This window comes from Nesoenas mayeri (assembly GCF_963082525.1).
Source record: "Nesoenas mayeri genome assembly, chromosome: 4".
Classification (NCBI taxonomy): Eukaryota; Metazoa; Chordata; class Aves; order Columbiformes; family Columbidae; genus Nesoenas; species Nesoenas mayeri.
The window spans coordinates 26480448-26502891 of record NC_137540.1 but is presented as its reverse complement, the minus strand read 5'-3'; the positions used below and the strand labels follow the sequence as shown (position 1 = coordinate 26502891).

Sequence of the window (22444 nt, the reverse complement as noted above, 5' to 3'; positions counted from 1 at the left end):
ATGCAATTTAAAATCCCCTCAGTATCTGGCACTGAGCAGGTAATCTCACACAGGATAGTAGTAACGGACTGCTGACACTGAGAAGCATGTATTGGAGACAATTACAAAAAAGCTGTATGTTTCTAAAGCTTGGTTGTAATTTAAAGATGGAGGACAAAAGATTTAGAAAGGGCTTTACTGCTGTGCCACACCTGGAAGGGAAAACTCTGTATTTTTCCTTTGCTGTTCAGAAATTATTTTGATTGAGTTTTATTTCTGTAAAGAATATTTGGGGAAGTTTGGGAAGAAAGCAGACATTCAGAAGGTCACAGGTGGCCTCATAAGCTGCAACTTCAATTTCTGCAGTCTGTAACTGAAGGAAGAAAGGCTGTTGTGTCTTACTAAGTTTTGCTCCTTCGGTATTTCCAGCCAAATTCTTGAATGCTCTTGTTGAGCTCCTCTAGCAACGACAAGCAGGCAAAAATATGGTATTTCCAGCATTAGGGATTTCACTGCAATAGAGGGTGCCTGCTGTGAGGGCCCTGAACACACCAATTGGCCTTACTAGCTCTGATAAGCCTCAGCCAGAGTCTATCCCAACCACACCCTCACCCACGTGCCCAGAAACTTATTTAAACTCTGGCTTTGGCACTTTTGCCCTTTTTGAGCTACATAGGAGGACTGCTTGTCTCTGGTTCAGCATCAGCATTGGGTCTGCCTAGCTACAGACAGCACTGATCCAGACCCCTGACCTGTCAGCTCAACTTTCTGGCTTGACTTTGGATTTGCCTCACTGTCATGAACTTGCTTGGTGATGTGCACTCTTGGCTGAACCTGTCTGATCTCTGGGCTTGCCTGGCTCACTTTGCTCAGGTACTATGGGAGGGGGCCTGGGAGTTATTTGTTTTAGAACCTCTATTTAAATAAAGATGCTTTCAAATGAATTCCATGCATTTACTTCTGGTGTAAGCAACACTATTCTCACTTTGTACCCTCCTATAACATCCCCTTTTTACACATCTCCTCATACATACCAACAATGCTTGATCTCAAGATTTTGAAGTAAAAGATTCCAATGGACTGTAATGGCCATTTAATAATCAGATGCTTATTATATTCATACATTTCATTCCTTCTGAAACAGAACAATTAAACTTCTGAATTCAAAAGACAGGTGAACTATGCACATGTACAAAGAATTTGATGTTATAGAAATGGCAGCAGCTGTAGAACTTGTGTGTAGTCACAGTACAATTCTTTGATACCTAGGTGCTTGAAGCTTGCCCTGTGTCACACAGCAGAAGAAAATCCAGGTACTCTTTTAACTGAAGTGATATTGTTAAGGCATGTGAGATCAAGAAAACAAATCTCAGGTTACACAAGTGAAAACTGTGATAAGGAAATCACGTCAATGATCTCAGTGGGGTGAACAAGACCCTTGCAATCCTCAACAATGTGTTAGGTCAAGTAATGCAGAAGAAAAATTGATCATACAAATTCTATATTAGAAGTGTTACCTGCACGAGCTTATGGCAGGAATTTCAACTTTCAGCTAGTGTCTGTAACTGGCATTACAAGGAAAACAAAACAGGCTCAAATGAGGACCAGTGTGTCAACTGTAGCTGAATTTCCTGGCTCTAAGGCGTGGAGCAAAACGATAATCCAACTTAATACCTTTTTCTGTGTTAATTTATTTATGAAATTCGATAAGTGTGAAATATATTGTTTGAATCCTTTCCAGGGGATTATAAGGCAGATTTCTCTCAGAAAGGAAGAAAACAAGCATTTGTTTTTCTGAATTACTGATTCTGTTTCAATTTTAAAAGGTTAAAGTGCCTACAGTGTTAAAGATAAGCTTGTGGCCGAAATTTGCATATTTTCAAAAAAAATACACAGAACAAAGGTGATGGTTCTTTCAAGGGTCTTCTAGATTCACACTTGAAAGTATACCCAGAAAGCCTAATTTTGTAAAAATAAAACCCAGTTTTGCTTACATTGTCTGAGGTCTGTGCCTGTTGTGTGGAAGAACTGTGCCAGTACTTCATGTAATCACATAACCCAAGGCAATTCTTTGCTCCTCTTTGTTTAAGCATATATATTCTTTACTAAAATAAAAATATTAATCACTCAGTTCTCAAGGCCCTTAAAGTAACTTTCGTCCATGCTTTGTACTTTCTTTTTCTTTTTCTGAACCTCTAGAAGAGTCACAGTAACTCAAATACATCTCCTGTGGGACAGTCGGCTTCAAACTCTGCAGCTATGTAATTTTATAGAGGAGAAGTCAGGCACAAAGAAATAAAACCTAATCTTCAGAGGTAATGAATTTGCTCTGGAATTACTTTTGAGGATTACAGTCTCATCTTCGATGAGATCTTTGCAGGTCCTGGCCTAATCAGCTATCTCAGATTCACAAAACTCAGCAACAAAGCCATGAACTATCCTGAACTCTTCTGAATTCTAGGTTAATGCTTTAGGCATGTGATTATCTTTTCTCTGAGTTATCCACCTTCCACACCATGTACATGCAATAAATCTAATTTACTTGCTGATTTTTCCATGGGTTGTCCCTATATTTTTCTTTCACAAGGCACCTTGCTTAAGCTGAAAGTTCTTAATGCTTTCACATGGGCACTTCTAAAGCAAGGCATTGAATTTGTCTTGATTATTGCTCTCACAGATACCCAGCAACTTCAACGGTTACAAATACACAGCAGATGTGAAAATCAGGCCATTTATTTCAGAATTCATATGTAGATTCAAGAGTACAACTTTAAATGTCAAAGGCCATGTGGCTAATGTGCCAGCAGAATGTTAACATCATACCCTGTACCAGAAACACACTAGCTAGAAAATATGTATGGCTATGTTTTATTCTCACAAAGTGATTTCAGATCCTTGGGGTGAGCCTTAGACAAAATTTCTGTATTCAAATACCCAAATGGGACTAGGAGCTTCAGATCTATATTCTGCTCTCAGCTTTGCAATTCAGGGGTCTCCTTGGCTGCTTGGGACAAAAGCAAGTAGCTGCTGGTTGTGCAAGAGTGCTGACAGGTGTGGAAAGGCTTTGTCCAATTTCAAAGAGCTGCAGCTCAGCCATGGGGCAGTATGCAGAACATCTCAGGGTTGAGCCACTGCTATTATGCTTCACTTTTATTGAGGCAGTGTGCAAAAGCCTGGCTTCAGATTAGTTGCCCATTATTCTAGATACTCTTCAAAAAAAAGAAAATGGGAGGCTTTCTGGTGCTAGTCTTATAAACAGCTGTAAGCTCTGCACCAAATGCGCTAAGATGCCATCTCTGGTAAGATGGCAAGTGTTGCTAGAAAGCCTGTATAAGCACTCTACTTCTTCTGAACTCTATAAGTGTATGTTGTCTGCTGAGTTTATGCTGAAATAAAGGAACTAATTTATCTGCTTACTGATGCCCTTACAGGGACAGATGATTATGCTGGACCCACAAATGAGCTACAGCAGGAACTTAGGCTGAGTGGTGGTGAAATGCTGACTGCTCAGAGCAGAAGTATTCTCATTTAGCAGAAATGTTAAAATGCTGATGACTGCTCCCAGGCAAGAAGCTGTCCTGCTGCCCTTAAAAAGGGGCCACCACCGCTGTTTCAAAATGGCAGTGTCCTTGCTTGCGTGCCATTAGTGCAGAAGTGACTTCTTACATGGGGCTCCCAGGATGACACTGCGCAACACAATAAGATTGCAACATGATGTGGGTATGATTTTATTGTCTTGCTGGAACTCATTATCAAGTTCCTGCCTCCAAGTAAAAGGATGTCATGAAAATGGCATTTGGATGGCCCCACAGCAAATTATTTATTGTGAAACAAGCAATGGGTGGTGCATGGGCTTGAGGACAGTGCCCTGAAAAAGAGAAAAAGTGCAATATACTGACACTGCCTTTTGCTAATAAACAGCACAGGGAGCAAATACTGAGTCTGAAAGACAGGAGTCTGAAAGACATGTCTGTGAGCAGCTCATCTTAGGCAACAACTGGTCTTCTGCCTCCAGCCTGTTTGTTTTCTCTTTATAGCATAGGAGTCACATGCAACTCAACGCTGTAGCTGTAATGCTATAGTTGTGATAGTAGATGTAAACTAGAAACAATAACAGTATCTAGTTGCTTCCTGAGTAGCACTGAGTTCCTGATACTCACTCTGGTTTCTGTTGAGGTTCAGGCATTCAGCACATTATTACAGTTATCAAACACCTCCTTAATTCACACCCATGGCAGGAAGAGCCAACATGACTGAACTTGCCATGAAATCAAGTGACCTATGTGTTAGTAAGGCTTAATAAAGGCAGTTTTCGTTCTGTGATAAAAATGTCACTATGTCTTGTAATTCTATTGTGTCGTATTTGATAGTACCTTAGTTCTTTAAGACTTCAGAGCAATTGTTGCTAATCCTTCAGATGTTATCTGCCAGCTAATACAGCATGTCTGATGTTTCATACAATGGATTACAGTAAATAATTTTCTAGGCTATGTGGTTACAACTAAGGATGTAGTTTGAGGCATACAGTTTCAGGGAACCCAACGTAAGAAGTTCCTATGCCTTCCTCAACCCCGGGGCTCTTGTTCCCACCTCTCAGTACAACTTTTGCACCACCTTCTCAGTTACTTCACTACCATTGTTGTAGAGCCAGAGTATAAAATAGGACCACCTCAAAAAATAAGAAAGAAGCACCCAAAAGTGAAAAGACCAGCACTGGACTGAAAAAAACCCATCCATGATAAGAATTATCTCAGAAATTTTTGCTCATTCCTATTCCCAGATCTCAAAGTAAGTCCCAAGTCTTCCACTGAAACTCTGATGTGACTGCATGTTAATAGGAAACATTATTCCTTTCTGGATTAATCTGTCCAAAACCTGGTAAAACAGCACAATAATGTTAGTTATTGGGAAATATCTTTGATTCCAAAAAGAAAAAAGGAGAGGCCAACAAAAGAGGACTCCCAGGATCTCACCATGGTGCAACACAACTTGCCTTAATGTTCTGCCTAAAGAGTAAGACATAATTTTTAGTATCTTCAGAAGGAAAGCAATTCTTTTGTCATCTGAACGTGTGCCATCTGGTTTATACTTCCTACTGTCAACAAATCACAGAAGTACTCAAAAAATGTATATGAAAACCAAACTTCTTTTCTCTTATTCCTTCTGTTACAGGTACATGTTTTTCTTCTGTAATTTCTTTTGGTAAATGATTACCATAATGTTTGGCATTTCCTTTCAATCTGAGTTGTGAAAAGAGTAGGACATGCACTGGCTTATATGGAATTACAAGCATTCCTTTCAGAATGCACTGTGTTGAGTTTAAGACATGACACACAATATTTAATTAGTAACTTCTTAAACAAGTATCACAAAACACCAAAGAAAAAAGTACATAATAAAAAGTACTACTGTGAAGGAAAGCTTTGGACAAGATCTTCTTGTCTGTCATGGCAAGAGTGTTTATGCCAGAGTAGTAAAGAACACTTCAGTTTTTCCATTTTCAATGTATTTTTCATGTAGACAGTAATGATAAATTGAGCTCCATCTTGACACTGGGCATAAATGACTAAACATTTTGATGAGGCTGCACAAATATACTCCAGAACTCATTTTTCTTCCCTTCCTGTCCAACTCTATGCCCTGAAGCAGACTTGGAGTTCTTCAGGGATCTGCTTAGAAGAATCCCATGGGATTCTGGATCATGGAGAGCAGAGGTGTCCAGGAGCACTGGTTGATTTTCAAGTATCACCTCCCTGCCAAAGTCAAGACTGGTCCATTTCAGTATGCAGGACATCAAGCAAAGGCAGCAGGAGGCCTGTGTGGATGAACAAGGAGTTCCTGACAAAACTCTAACATTAAAACAGCATACAGGATGTGGACGCAGGAGTAGGGAAAATATTTTTAGTTCTGTTAGTCTTGATATTAGTACCTGAAAAAGGTGAAGTGAGGAAGTTCTCACTTTCAGGGTTTTGTTACAAATCAGACAGCGAATGGTGAGCTTATATATACTTCCTACCTGCTCTGAGGAATTCCTAGTCTCTAAGGTTTATTCCATTAGAACTCCTGGGTACTGGGAAGACAGAGTTGTTTTTGGACCATCTCAAAGATCCCTATGAAGGAGAAAAATATTGTCTCAAACTATCTGAAGTCCTTTAAGATTGGCAAGTCGTAGTGGATTTGGTAGAACAAAACTTAGCCAAATGCATCAAGTAGAACAGTAAAACTAGAATACATGAGGACAGTCTTCTCAGGAGAGAACTTTATAAACTTCACCATAGCCAAAAGTAGATGGCAGAAAATTTAACCAAGAAGAAGGGGTCCTAGGTCTCTTGCATTTCTCATTTATTCTCTGACAGTCTGTAAGAAACTCTTCTGGAGGGCATCATACTACCAAAGGAGTTTTTGTCCTCTGAAACTGAAGAAATCATGGAGATTTTACAGAATACATGGAAATATTTTCTGAAGAATATGTGTGATTGACAGGATGAACGTTATGAAAGCCAGTGTGTCGTCATGTATGCCACTTCAGAAATGAAAATTATTAAAGAGATGCTGAAATCAAAGCTTATAATTACTCTTAACAGTTCCCAAGCTCTCCAGTGGTTATTATACTTAAGAAGAATGGGGAAGGGATACTGTTTTGTGTAGGTGATTAAACATTCCTCTCAGTGACTACCCCTGGTGCATGTCTTAGGCTCATAATGGATGGTTTTCTGGTTAACTGTACTGGGACTGGATATATCAATGGGTTGGACTTAACACACTGATAATTGGCAGACTTTCAGCAAAAAAGTGCTAGGGAAAATAAAACTCCTTGCTGTAGGCTTATATCGTTGATGTACATGAAAGATTCAGATGTCTAGGTCTGGCATAGACCGCTGCTGGTCTGTGTCAACACAGCTGTTTATGCTAAATTGGAAGTGAAGAAATTTCTTTATTCTAATTACATTATTTTATATGAGAGTAAATTAGCTGTGGGCTGGGAGTAAGTAAAACAGAGATGTTGGAGCGAAAAAAGGACCCTGCACTCCAATTCAATGTGAATCACGCTAGAGCCATTTATTACAGAAACAAGCCTCCTTATATTTGCAACTATTCTTTGATAACACATCCATGCTCCAATCATGCTTTCACTAATTGGATATCATCTATGTTCACAAGCTGTCCACTTGCTGGAGTCTCACTGCTGATAGGTCCGTTGATTTATGTCAAGTTGACGCCTTGTTATTATAGAAATGCCTCTCTCCCACAGCAGGTCCTGTTTTCAGCTTTCTGAGGTGGCCTTGAAATTCCTTTGGGCCTGGCTAGTTCAGTAACAAATCTCCATCTAATAGAAACCCATCCACACAGAGATACATAAAATTAATTTTCACATCTTTTATTGTATCCCAATGACAAATACTTTCCCTACAATAAGTAGAATCATGGAATAATTCAGGTTACAAAAGACCTTTAAGATCATCAAATCCAGCTGTTAACACTGTCAAGTCCACCACTAAACCAAGTGCCATGTTTACATGTCTTTTAAATACCTCCAGAGATGGTGATTCAACAACTTCCCTAGGCAGCCTGTCCCAATGCTTGACAACCCCTTCCATGAAGAAATTCTCCTAATATCTAATTTAAAACTCCTCTGATGCAACTTGAAGCCATTTTCTCTTGTCCTATCACTTGTGACTTGGGAGAACAGACCAACACCCTCCTCGCTACAACCTCCTATCAGGTAGTTGTAGAGAGCAATAAGGTCTCCCCTCAGCCTCCTTTTCTCCAGGCTAAACAGCCCCAGCTCCCTCAACTACTCCTCATCAGACTTGTGCTCCAGACCCCTCACCAGCTTCATTGCCCTTCTCTGAACTCACTCCAGCATCTCAAGGTCTTTCCTGTAGTGAGGGGCCCAAAAGTGAACATAGGATTCAAAGTGCGACCTCACCGGTACTGAGAATGAAGGGACAATAACTTCCCTTGTCCTGCAGGCCACACTGTTTCTGGCACAAGCCAGGATGATGTTGACCTAATAGGATAAATAGGAGAACATGTCTTTTTCAAAGAGAATCCAAGCCCAGAAAGGACAAATGCTGAAGCATAATACTGAAGGGAGGGTAAGGTGTGAATGGCAGGCGGAGATTAGGGCTTTCAGAAGTTCAGGACACACTTTAGCAATTGATAAAGGTATAAAACCACTTGTAAGTCTAATGGTGACAGTTCAGTCTAGCTCAGGTCTTTGTTGATGACCCACAATCATACTGTACACATATCAGTCACACAGAGGTAAAATCTACCTCAAATTAGGAAGATTAATCTGGGTAGGAAGCATTTACGTGTCATTACAAATGACTACTTTCAATTATCAAGTCACTTTCTTTTGAAGAGTTGAAGAATAGCTTCATCACTTTCCCCAAAGCACCAAGGTGAATTGCAAATGCTAGAAATGTAGGATGTGAGGAGATATGATTGACAGTATAACTACCAAGATGGTTAGACATAGATTTACACTGCTAACCAATGGTCTTTTTAATTTCAGGTTCATAAAATATGATAAACTTTATATGCAAATAGAGCTGCTTTCCAAAAGTGCTATAATACTGCAGGCAACCTACAAAGACTTGAAAAAAAATAAAAAATGAATGCCACACACTCAGCAGGGCAAATATTTAACCTGTAAATAAACTAGCAGAAATCTACTCCCGGGGACAAGTTACCTGCTTGAAGTAAGCTAGTATTTTTGCAGTGTCTGACCAGCAGGACTGCACCAGAAGCAGATTCCTAAGCATGTGCTTGTTCCATTTTGGCCTTCAGTTTGGCATTTACTCAAGAGCATTTTCCCTCCACTACAGTGTCAGAAGTCTTTGTGTAAGGAGCCAAAAAGTCTGTCTTGGTTTCATGTGATGAGGATGTACATACAGTCTGCTCAGTGATGATCAGCCCCACAAGGAGCCAGCTTCCCACATAATGGGAATGTGACCTCATGGATAAAATGCAGACTGCAGTTCTCTTCCTCTCCAGGTTCTTCTGTCTTTACCCTTTGTTCTCTCAGGTGCAGGCAGGAGGGATACATGGACTGTCTCCAGTTCAAACTAATTTTTCCTCTATACAGCCAACACTTTGGAAAGAAAAAATGCCTTGATGATTTACACACAAGAATTCCAGGCTAAGGCAGCCTCTTCTGGCTCCTAGTAGCTGTTTTGCTTTGCATCATCTCACTGCCTCTGAGTTCAGGACCTTGTTCCCTTCATAATTAGATCCAATGCAAAAGCACAAATCCACTGCTTTTCATTTATTCCCAATTTACACCAGGGGGCAGATGTTTAGAATCGTAATACCCACATAGCACACAGTTGTTAATTTTCCTTTGCTTTGCAATAAGCTTGAAATAGCTTTGGAAAAACGATCATTAATTTAGTCTCCTCCTCAAGTAGAAGAAAGCTAACTAGAAAACAGACTTGTAGTTTTGGCACAGCTGAGGGGACAGAAATTTGAAAATGGGATGTCAGGGAGTAAGGAAGGGAGTGTGAGGACAGGAGCAAGTGCTACTCGTAACTATCTTCTCTGGTTCTTTCCTTACTCTCAGCTACTGTTTCTTCTTAGTCCTGGAAGTCTTTGCTTTGTCATGTTAATTAAAATATTTGTTTGAGTAACTCTTTCGTTCATGTATTGTAATTGGTTTTCAGGGACTTACAATGACTAATGAAAAAAAGTTGTTTATTTAATATGAAAGACAAAACATGGTGATACTGGGTGAAAAACTGGAAAGTCCCTCACATTCTTTTTTTCCTTGCTGCACATTGAGTAGCATGACGATCCTGATCATGCTTCTGGCAGCATTCTTTCTTTTTTTTTTTGGTTTGCAATACTACTTCCCTTTCTGGAGATTACTTCATTTCCTATGCAGTTACTAAATATGTGGGGAAACCCCAGGAATATACAAAGGGAGATATTTTCCATTAAACCTGACCAGTAGATGGCTTTTGATTGTATTGTAAATGAGCCAAAGGGCACAGAAAAGAAGGACTGCAATTTTGGATTCCTTTGGACTGCTGAAAACTGTGAATGAAGTTCTGAGTCAGCCAAAAATGTTCTGACTGAGGCTTGAGGACTTTGCTGAAGCAAACATCACACTTAAGAATTTTAGAAGTGCAGCAGCAAGAGTGCAGGATTAAATACATAGCACTTGAATCCAGAAAGAGCTAGCAAGATCAACAAAGTGAAATTAAGCCAGCTAAGAGAAAATTCAGAAGAGAGAGAAAGAATTGATAGTGATGGTTTTACATGTATTATGTAATTGTCCATTGCTGGAGCACTTGCTTGTGCTGCAGTGATATTCGCATGCCAGATCCTCCCAAGACAGAACTTGAAGGCACTTCTGCCTCCAAAACAGAGATTTCATCAGCAGTATAGATGGAAAAAAATATTCACCGGTGTTGCAACTGTCATTCTCTGCAGCAAGAATCACCGGCTGCACGGAAAATACAGGAACAGGGATCATCATCTGCTGTGCTGTGAGGAAGTGGCACTGTGGTACAGCAGAGCTCTGGCTCTCATCCTTGTTCTCAGAAGACTTTGTGCAACTTTATGACTAATTAATGTTCATTTGTTAAAGCATTCACACAGTGACCTTTGTAATACCTGCCCAGTAGAGGACAGATTCAGAAAATACACTTCACTCCATGGCCAGCACTTCTAGAAATAAATGCAATTTCCATTCTTGTGAATGGTGGTACATATGAAGTATAAACAGCTTCAGGAAGAGGGGCAGAGACAACCACACAAATTTCAGTAAGCCTATCCTGACAAGAAGTGCTCATCAAAATGAGTTAGTGTCCTGGTTTTGTTAAAAACAAGTTTCTCTTTCAGTGAATTTTGCCTGTCAGCTAAAGCCTTCATATTAACTGCATTTTCCTGGAGAACCAGACACATGTTTTGGTAAAACCTAGCAATGGAATGCAAACTTATTGATAAGCATGGATGGACATCTCGCGAGAGGGGCGACGAGGAACAACTGACCAACTGTATATATCATTCCATTCATGTGAATACTTCATATAAAATGGGAGATCACAAGGATCTCGGCCCTTCTTTTCCCTTTTCCCTATGGCCGACATTAGGAGAGGACCTTGCTAGTCGTCCCTGTGAACTGAGGCCTAGTGACAGACTGAATCCAGCTCTGGTTGGCTGTGGAGTCTAATCCAGGACTTTGGGTGCTGGCTCTGCAGTTGCTGAGACTTTCAAGATTGGTTTTGTATATTTTGTATTATTTTCTCTATTCTTATTAGTAGCATTAGTAAAACATCTTTAATTTTTTTAACTCTCTTCTCTCTGTCCTTCTTTTTCTCTCCCGATCACCTGTCCTGAGTGGAAGGGGGGAGAGGGAGGGGCAAAAGGGGGGAGTGGGGGGGGAAGAGGGGGTTAACAATACATCTGCCAGGGTTTTATTGTCACCCCGCAATCTTAACCCTCGACAGATAATTGGCGCCCAACGTGGGGCAAGAGAAAGGGGTAAATTTGGAGATTTTTTGGCTTTTCTATGGCTCTGACGTACCTTTCAATTTTCTTGGCACGGTGCCAACTCATAGAGTTGTGATACTCGCGCGCCTGTTTGCTTCGGATATTATATAGTGCTATTAAGGCAAAGTGAATTCCACTGATTTAAAGATGTTATGGCTCAAGTTGTATCAGTTATTTTCTGCATTGTGCTCACTGATTCCATATCTGTGTTGGGCTATCTTTTTAAATTGAAGTATTCATTATATAACAACAAGGAACTGGACAATGCTCATGATGATACTGTGTGGTTTGTCACTGGTTTATTTCATTATACTGCAGCCGCTAATGAATTTCTACTCGCTTCTGCTTTACCTTGAAAAGCCTCCAGGAGAGATTAAAGAGCCGTACGGGTCTGTGTTTGCTAATTGGTCAAGCGAACCTTTAGAAAGGCTGACTAACAATACTTTCGTTTTTTCGCTAGGACAGTTCGCAAATGTTTTAGAGAGCTTTGAATATCCTTGGAGTTTTGATAGAACTGTGATGGTGTTATCTGGTTTGCTGAATGTGTGTCAGTTTGTGCTTCTGTTAAGAGAAATGGCGTTCAACAGGAGGTTTGCGTCTCTTTGTTGTCCTGAGATTTGCGGTGCATCTTCGGAAGCTTTAGCAAAAAGCACTCCTGGCCGCTCGAGAAAGAGCAAAACAGTGAAAGCAGCCACTGCCCCCCCTATGGTGCCTTCGCAGGCTGAAGGTACAGCTCCTACACAGAGTTCTTCTGCCAAGGTCACTTCTGATAACACTAAGTCTGCAGCCTTAAAGGCAGCCCCCCCTTCTTCACACACTGGGCACTGTTGCTGCTGTAACCATAGCGATCACTGTGACAGTCATTCAGACTCTGGGAATGAATCAAATGATGGTAAACCCATATCAGCATCAGTTCCTGGTTGTAAGAAAGTCACTAGAAAGACTACCCGTGCAGCAGATGATGGCACAGGGCCAACATCAACTCAAGGGGCACCATCAGGACAGGGAGGAGATGAAGTGACCATCACTCGGTCCTTTTCTCCAGGTGAGCTGAGAGATCTGCGAAAAGACTTTAGTCGTCGTGAAGGCGAGAATATTTTAACCTGGCTGCTCCGATGCTGGGACAATGGGGCAGATACAATTGAACTGGAAGGTGGTGAAGCCAGGCAGCTGGGATCTCTGTCAAGAGATTCCACCATTGATAGGGCAATTTCAAGAGAGTCTAATGCCACTACTCTCTGGACCCGACTCCTGGCAGCTATGAAAGTAAGATTTCCCTACAAGGAAGATTGTATATCCAGGTTAGGGAAATGGAATACTATGGAGAAAGGTATTCAGTTCCTGAGAGAATTAGCTGTGCGAGAGATCATCTATTTTGGACCAAACAGCCAAGAGGGAACAGACCCAGATAGAATCAATTGTTCACGACCTCTGTGGCGCAGATTTGTACAAAGTGCATCACCTGCATATGCTAAGTCATTGGCAGGAATGCTCTGGTCATCTAGAGTTGGACAAGATATTACTGAAGTGATTGAGCAGCTCCGTGAATTTGAGGACAGCCTTGCTGGTTCTCTACGGGCTTGTGTCTCTGCTGTGGAGACACTGTGTGAAAAATCTGATGACCGGTTTGAAAAGCTATTGCAAGAAATCAAAGAACTCAGAGAAGACACATACCATTCACGACCTGCACAAACCTATGTTTCAGCTGTTAGGAAAAGGCGTTTCCAATCTCGAGAGAGAGGACAGAGGCAGCCCACAAAAAGAGGTTCACTGTGGTTCTTCCTACATGAGCAGGGAGAAAACATGAATAAGTGGCATGGAAGACCTACCTCAGAACTTCAGGAACGAGTACGTGAAATAAAAGGAAAAACTCCTAGGAAGGTGGCTGCTCCAGTTTACAAAAGGAGCAGAAGAGATTCTGATGCTCTTGAAGGAACCTCTAATTCACACCCAGAGACTGTGCAAAACAGAAATTAGAGGTGCCCTGCCTCCAACCAGGTGGAGGAAAGGGATAACAGAGTTTATTGGACTGTACAAATACGATGGCCTGGTACAACACACCCCCAGGAGTACAAAGCTTTAGTGGACAGTGGTGCTCAGTGCACAATAATTCCTTCTAATTATAAAGGAACGCAATCCATCAATATTGTTGGAGTGACTGGGGGATCCCAGGAACTGACTGTTGTAGAGGCTGAAATGAGCCTAACTGGAAAAAACTGGGAAAAGCATCCCATTGTGACTGGTCCAGATGCTCCATGCATCCTTGGCATAGACTACCTCAAGAGAGGGTATTTTAAGGACCCAAAAGGGTATAGGTGGGCATTTGGTATAGCAGCTGTGGACACTGAGAAAATTGAACAGCTGTCTGATTTGCCTGGTCTTTCAGATGATCCTTCTGTTGTAGGACTGCTGATGGTTGACGATCAGCAGGTGCCAACTGCTAGCACGACAGTGCATCGCCGGCAATATCGCACCAATCGAGACTCTTTGATTCCTATCCAGAAGTTGATCCGTCAATTGGAAAGCCAGGGTGTGATCAGTAAGACTCGCTCACCTTTTAACAGCCCAATCTGGCCAGTGCGTAAGTCTAGTGACGAGTGGAGACTAACTGTGGACTATCGTGGCCTGAATGAAGTTACGCCACCACTGAGTGCTGCTGTGCCTGACATGCTAGAACTGCAATTTGAACTGGAGTCAAAGGCAGCTAAGTGGTATGCTACAATTGACATTGCTAATGCATTTTTCTCTATTCCTGTAGCAGCAGAGTGCAGGCCGCAGTTTGCTTTCACCTGGAGAGGCATCCAGTACACGTGGAATCGCTTGCCCCAGGGGTGGAAACACAGTCCTACCATCTGCCATGGACTGATCCAGACCACGCTGGAGCAAGGTAAAGCTCCAGAACACTTGCAGTATATTGATGACATCATCGTATGGGGCGACACAGCGAAAGAAGTCTTCGAGAAAGGTGAGAGAATAATTCAGATTCTTTTGGATGCTGGTTTTGCCATAAAACGAAGCAAGGTCAAGGGACCTGCACAAGAGATCCAATTTTTAGGAATAAAATGGCAAGATGGCCGTCCTCAGATCCCAATGGATGTGATCAACAAAATTGCTGCAATGTCTCCACCTACTAATAAAAAGGAGACACAGACTTTCTAGGGCGTTGTAGGTTTTTGGAGAATGCATATTCTTGACTACAGCCAGATTGTGAGCCCTCTCTATCGAGTGACTCGTAAAAAGAACCAATTTGAGTGGGGCCCTGAACAACAACAAGCCTTTGAACAAATTAAGCGTGAGATAACTCATGCAGTGGCCCTTGGACCAGTTCGGACTGGACTAGATGTTAAAAACGTGCTCTACACTGCAGCCGGAGATAATGGACTTACCTGGAGCCTTTGGCAGAAAGCACCAGGAGAAACCCAAGGTCCATGGATGGACATCTCGCGAGAGGGGCGACGAGGAACAACTGACCAACTGTATATATCATTCCATTCACGTGAATACTTCATATAAAATGGGAGATCACAAGGATCTCGGCCCTTCTTTTCCCTTTTCCCTATGGCCGACATTAGGAGAGGACCTTGCTAGTCGTCCCTGTGAACTGAGGCCTAGTGACAGACTGAATCCAGCTCTGGTTGGCTGTGGAGTCTAATCCAGGACTTTGGGTGCTGGCTCTGCAGTTGCTGAGACTTTCAAGATTGGTTTTGTATATTTTGTATTATTTTCTCTATTCTTATTAGTAGCATTAGTAAAACATCTTTAATTTTTTTAACTCTCTTCTCTCTGTCCTTCTTTTTCTCTCCCGATCACCTGTCCTGAGTGGAAGGGGGGAGAGGGAGGGGCAAAAGGGGGGAGTGGGGGGGGAAGAGGGGGTTAACAATACATCTGCCAGGGTTTTATTGTCACCCCGCAATCTTAACCCTCGACAGTTAGGCTTTCAGAATTGCATATTAACTAAACAAAAAAAACCATACATTTTTGTAGAGGGCTGACCCAGCCACTGCTGAAGCTCATCAGGAAGATAGGTACTAAACATGTATCTCATGGTTGCATGTCTATTTACAGCCATTTATTACATATCTTTCATATAAATTCATTCAGTGTGACAGCTGGCAAACTTAAAATCTTGGCTTTTTTTTTGCTATCTACTTAAGAAATAGTTAGGGGCAAAAAACATATTTATGCCATTATTACCTGTAAGTTCTGTGTTTCGCCTGCTCAAGTCAGTCAAGTTGCCTCAGGTAAGGTTCAGAGTAGACACTGTCTCACCACCAAAAGAAAATACAGATGACACTGAAGTCCCAGACTGTCAGACAAGACACAAAGAATCTGAGACATTTTGCTTTTATAGGTCAAAAGTATGCATAGATTTTGCATACAGGGTCACACAAGTACGAGAAAACAAGAGGAAGAACTTGCCTGAAGGAAATCTAAGTCTCAAACAGGACTACACTTTCCTGCTGAACCTAATATTTTTTTAAATAAACAAACAAACAAAAACCCCCAAACCAAACCAACCAAACAAAAAAAACCAAACCAAACCAACAAAAAACAAACAGGAGTTGTGACATACACTGACTCAGCTTTTCACCTATTTCTAAATGGCCTTTTACATATTTGAATCTAAAATTCCAGTTATGAGGTAGAATTTTTAAAGATTTCCATGAGCAATCATTGAGGAAGACAAGGACAAATCAGTGCAAGGGTTTCCCCAGGGGAAAGAAATCCCCCACTGCTCATAGGAGTGTAAGGAAACGTAAAGTTTCAGGTCACTCACAAGTCAGGGAAAGTTGGGGAGAAGCATACAGAAAATTATCTGAGACACTCCAAATTTTTCACTCAGGTACCTCAGGCTCTCTTTTGTTCTTTGCTATGCTGTATCATAGCTGACGTGGAAACCTTGATTAGTGGTATTAACAAATTTCACGCTTGCAGTAGCACCTACAAATTGATTTGTACTAATCTAGCATGTACTAGTTTGTGGTATGACTTGGACAGGCACTTCTGTACCACACATCATCAGAAGTTAGATGCAGGATAGTCTGCATTCCTATGTGCCATATGTTGCTGATAAGCTCATCATTTCTCATTCTAATGAACAAGTGAAGAAACTTGGTCAGTGTTAAGGCACTACTATGCCAAGAAAGCCAAAGCTTCTCAATAACTATATTTATGACCCTGACAACAAAGGAAGTGTTTGTTCAGCAGGAGGCTACCAGGCATGGTTTATGATACTCATATTTAAGGCTTAGGAATTATTATTTTTAGTCAGAGTCTGTATGTATCAGAAAATCAGCAGCTTTTAATTCACCTTCTTTGTGTCTCCAAAACTAAGTGCTTGTAAATAATTTGAAACAACAGCTCCTCTCTTTTGCCCAAATCATAGGAGTTTACAATAAAACATGTGATCTTTTAATTGATGGTTCATCTTTTCTGACTTCTCTCTGTAACCACAAAAGGAATTTTATCTTTGTTGGCTGTGGGTTTTTTGCAGGGCAAGTCTTCTGCTCACTAGCTCTTGTTTTTCTGTCTTTGACTTTTAAACTACAAATCAAAACATGGGCTCAGAGGTTCTTGTTCCTCTATATCAAGATTTGTTATACTCTAATCAATATTTCATATACAATAAAGACACCTAAGCCCTTTGTTTATATTTGAATTATATCGTACAAGAGTCACAAACATCTCGTCTGTCTGGATCAAGAATACAGAAATAACGCTTTCTTAAAACACAACAGACAGTGGGTTTTATGCAAAGAAGACAAAGGATATCACCTTCATTGCATATGCAGTACAGAAACAATTTTATCTGAGTTAATGAAAGTAGTTAAGGAAATCAAAGACAAAGAACGGGTTCTTGGGTTTATTTGGAAAAGGGGTCTACATTCCTCAGGCAATACAATTCATACTTCCATTTTCTCCTTGTATGCAGGCCAGAAGACCTTTCCATTGATGCTGTTTTTTGCATTTCTATAAACAGTTTCCTGTGAATGGAAATAGGGTGTTAGGGAGAAATAAAAAAGTCCAGAGATAGGAATTAACAACACCATCCATGCTGCTATTAGGCAACAAGACAATGTTTTGTAAAGAAAGATCAACCTGGAGATGTAATAAAGGTCTACAGAATTATGACTGAGAAGGAAAACAGAGATACTGATCAATTTCTAACTTGTTTCCCCATAAAAGAACCACAAGGCAACAAATGAAACCAGGATCAGAGTGAGAGACTACTAGGGATAAGTCTCAAACACACTTGACTTTCCTTACACATTCCTGGCCACCTGCTGATGGCCACAACTGGAGAGACGATACTCAGTAGGCAGACCTCTGGTTTAACACAGAAAGGCAGTAGTTAAGTGCTCATGTGCACACATTACCTAATCCAGCTATCTTCGCTACAAGCTGAAAATTTACTGGAAAAACAGGTGCTTGGCTCCATATGTACACATCTTATCAAATTACTATTCAGAGCACACCCTCTAAGACTATAAACTTAATTGTGTAAAACTACAGACACTGATATAGGTGTTAACATTAAGTGCAGTTCAGTCTGGCATACAGAAATCTCTCTGTCCTTCATGGTGTGTCAGAGAACAATAACCCTCTATTAGTTCATATCTGGTCCTATGGTTTGTTCCTTTGACTGTTTCCATTGCCTGGCAGAAGAACAATAATGACATTCCTTAATGTTTAACCCCAAAAAAGGCCACTTGTGTTTTAGTGTTATTTTCTATTGATGATAAAAAGGGTTGTACATCTCTGACTTTATCTGAATAATTCTCATTCATGATCTCATCTTCAATTTTCCTTTAATATTACCATAATCAGAAGAGATCTTTTCTTTACAAGATCAAATTTAAACTTGTGAAAGTGTCTCGATGAATTTCAGAAGCAGACCCCTGAAGCAACTTTGAGAATTTTCCTCTGTTCAATTTCAAAGGAGCAAATAGTTAAGAAGTTTTGACTTCAGAAGAAGCAGTCATTCTCAAAAAAAATCTACCTGATTAGGCAAAGCAATTAATCATATCATAATAATATATTATGTATGTTCTCAATAGTACGACAAAGTCAGTCTGGATTCTGTTGTTTATTTCAGTGATGTTAGGTTTTAATATATTAAAAAGTACTCTAAGTATTCCTGTAGAAGTTATCTCAGCATATAAAGAAAGATTATTTTTTTAAATGTATATAAAGACATATAAAGACAAGGGGAGCTCATTAAAATCCAGTTCTAGTACATATCATTTCTACAAAGTATTAGTTCGTATTTCTATCATGTCTTAAGATTTAAAAAAAATGAAATCCCCAAAACATATGGATACATACATACCGATTGTATGCTTCCACCAGGGGTGGAAACTTCCAGAGACTAACGTAAAAATAACAGCAGAAGTACGAAAGTATGGAAGAAAATCACAAGAAATATGAGTATCACAAAAAAAACCTATAGATTCCACAAAGTCAAGTACATGGCAATTTTGTACATGGTCTGTGTTTTTATATTTCTTTAATTAATAAGGTGTTTTCTGTTAATGAAAAGCAATTTTGTGGTCATCTAGGGAAAGGGATTTACCCACTCACCTGTGACTCATCTCACAGTAGCATCTTACAGCTTTGGGAGTTTCCATGGGTATGACCCACATATGATGCCTGAGCACAAAAGGGAGACCAAGGCAGTATATAAACCAGGCAGGTGCCAAAGCCCCAGCACTGGCCACCCTCAGGGCTGTGGGAGCTCACCTCAGCACAGAAACAGACCCAGTCAACACAAGGAAGAAACATTCTTGCATCATGATGTGCAAGGCTGCAGCTGCTGCGCTGACTCTTCTCCTGATCTCAGTGCTTGGAACAAAAGGTAAAGAAATTCTTCCTAAAGCTCTCCTACTGTAAATACTGACAAGGGAGATACTATGCTGTCTTACAAGTGAAGCAAATAACTCTTCTAATACCATAAGCAAAAAGAACATGCTGTGCTTCCTGTGGAAATGGTAAAACAGTTCACTTTTTTTTCATTCTTCTTGTTTTACAGGTAAGGCCCTGCCACGCTCAGTGATTGAACTCCGATGCCAGTGCATAAGCACCCATTCCAAGTTCATCCATCCCAAGTTCATTCATAACATGAACCTCATCCCCAGTGGACCTCACTGCAAGAATGCTGAAGTCATGTAAGTGCTCTTGCAAAATCTTCCAGTTACTTAACAAGAAGGAAACAGATTTTTGCATTAAGGATGATCTAAGTGTTCCCCAAAAGATGGAACAAGCCAGCAGGCATGGCTACACAGAATGTACAACAGCAACACTTGTTACTCTTACAAATCATATGCTATGTGTTATAAATTGCCCATTATTCTTGTCCATTATTTTTTAAACAACCCATGCAATATTTCAACCTAAAACTACAGTAATCAGACAGCAAATAACTTTCTAAAACTGAATTACCAGCATATGAAAAGAGAATTAAACCCGTGGAGGCATGCTAAGCAAGTGATCAAAACATGAATTTTAATGACTAAGAAAATTATGATCACACTTCTACTCAAGTCAATGAAATAACTACCATTACCATACAAATAATATAATCTTGTCACAATTGCAGAATTCTTACTGTAACAAAATTCCTGTGGACTGGCTAGTAGTTTCTGAATCAAGACAGAAAGGTTTTGCCATTCCATTAAACACCACCACAAAGCAAGCTGTAGGAAAAAAAAATCAATTTTGAAAAGATAGGCCTGCAAATGATTTAATGCATTCAAATAAATAAGATATGAAACCATTTTTTAAAAGGGTTTATATTAGGCTACAGCCACAAGTGGTACAGCTTAAAGTAAAGGAGAACATGTCAGCATACACCCAGAGTTATGTTACGAGAGAAACGGGAAATCGCCTTGGAATTCACTAAGCAGACCTTTTCCCTTTTTTTCTCTGTTGCAGAGCTACCCTGACAGATGGCAGAGAAGTGTGTCTGGAACCCAGTGCTCCCTGGGTGAAGCTGATCATCAAAGCAATTCTGGACAAGTAAGTCATGTGTCCTTAATGAGCTTATCAAAAACCAGTATTTTAAATGAGGTAGCAAACATGCACCGTGTAAAGCATTCAAATATTGTCTCCTCAGGCAGCTGTGAGCATTTGTGTTCACTAACTGGGACAAACATTGTGATCACTTTGAACTTTAATTATAGTATTAGGTTAAATACCTTACTGTGCCACACACCCAGTGTGAACTTCATTTATGTAAAACACAAGCATATTGAAAACCTGCAGCTCAAGTGATCAGGAAATCCAGGTATTGACTAACTGGATTTCTCGTGCTTACAATGGTAAAAGGCAATAATCCATTTTTCAAAACTAATGACGTTTAGATGAGTGGGGGAAAAATCAGGCCCAAGAGGTGTTAAGTGGAGCATCAAACTATGGAAGTGCACAGTTACTGAGTACTTGTGAAAAGGTCAAAATGTACCAGCATTCCTTATGTTCAGTAGCAGCTTTTAAGAAGCTTGGACAAAAAAGCAGAAACTTATAGTGGTTTATTTAATATGATTCCAGTGAGTGATGCTTATTCCATGGACAAGTTCTAACTGTCTCCTTTTCCATTTTCTTTCTTTTTAGGCCAAATGCCAAACCAGAGACAGTGTCCTAAGATGAAGAAGAAAAATGCCCTAATTCCTCCAGGAAGGCAGCCAGGAACAACCAGGAACAGCCAGCCATTCAGCTTCAGGCAGCTCACCTCCTCCTGCCACCCATATTCACACTTTTAACAGCATCTAGAGAGTAATGATTCCCTGGTTTTGTAGTTGAAAACACTAGTTTAAATCTTTTGAAGAGTTCTCATTATATAGGAGAGAAACCACTGACACCAGAAAAAGCAGGCAGAAAAAATGGATTATGAAAAGAGCTGGAGATGATTCTCGAGTCATTTATGCTAAACACAGCTGGATCAGTGCAGTGCACTCTCAGCAGAGCTTTCACTAAATGACGCCTTCTCTTTTTTGCCAATAGTTTAGGAATAGACCAGCAAATCCTCTCCAGGAGAGCACGGATAGGCACCATCAACTGTACCTAGGCTACTGGCAGTCAGAGTGGGCTACTGACTGTAAAATTATTGGCTTGTAAAATTACTGACTGTAAAATTTACTGGCTTGTAAAATTAGGAAGCCAAAATTCTGAGGCATCAGGTTTTGTGCCATCATTTTCAAGATATTGTTTATTATGAGTTAGTGTTGTGAAGGTGTAAATATTTATTTTAATGACATATTTTTGTTATTAAAAAGCACTTTATTTATGTATTTATTTTTATTTATTTACTTTTGCATAAGAATGTAGTTGTCTTCAATATTTATTTATGGGAAATATTTGTGTTTATGTACCTAATAAATGCTTGTTTATATATTTTCATTTCAATATTGTGTTATTAATTTCCTTCTTTAAATACAAAACTGAAAAAGAGGATGCATTGTCTATCATTCTGTATCATGTAAGGGGTTCTCAGAAGGGCAAGTGTTGGCTGAGTTGTGGATTGCAGCTAATTACAACAGCAAGTTCATGTCTATGATGAGTGCACATGGTTTCCAATAGGAGGAAATATAAAAATTATCTACTTTCTTCCTCCTTCCTTGCCAGACTCTATGTTTTCAGAGGCCTGGGTGACAAAATTCACTGATAGAAAGTAATGAACAAATAATGGTTAGTCACAAAAATTCCAAGGCAGTGGTGGTGCTTGGACAGTATGTCAGCTGACTAACCTGGCACTGTATGAGGTTTTCATTAACTTAAATAAGCAGGGAAACTTGATAAACATTAAGGAAGTCACTGAGCATCCTCCCTAATTCCACTGAGGAGGAAGGACCACATCAGGAAAAGTCCTAAGAAATACAACTCTGATTGTATGGCCATGCATCTGCCTGTGACACAGCCATTTACAGAGAAACAGCTGGAATACAAGCAGTGAACACTTGAGAAAGTGGGA

At 40.2% G+C, this 22444-nt stretch overlaps 1 protein-coding gene across 1 annotated transcript; it reads left to right on the top strand.

Annotated features, from left to right (window-relative positions):
* Nucleotides 1-19272: 19272 nt before the first annotated feature.
* Nucleotides 19273-21118, top strand: LOC308040296 (interleukin-8-like; the record flags this gene model as incomplete). Its single annotated transcript, XM_080344217.1, has 4 exons — nt 19273-19336; nt 19511-19646; nt 20413-20496; nt 21088-21118. 4 exons carry the CDS (start codon nt 19273-19275, stop codon nt 21116-21118), a joined length of 315 nt encoding a protein of 104 aa, XP_080200343.1.
* Between the last annotated feature and the right edge of the window lie 1326 nt (nt 21119-22444).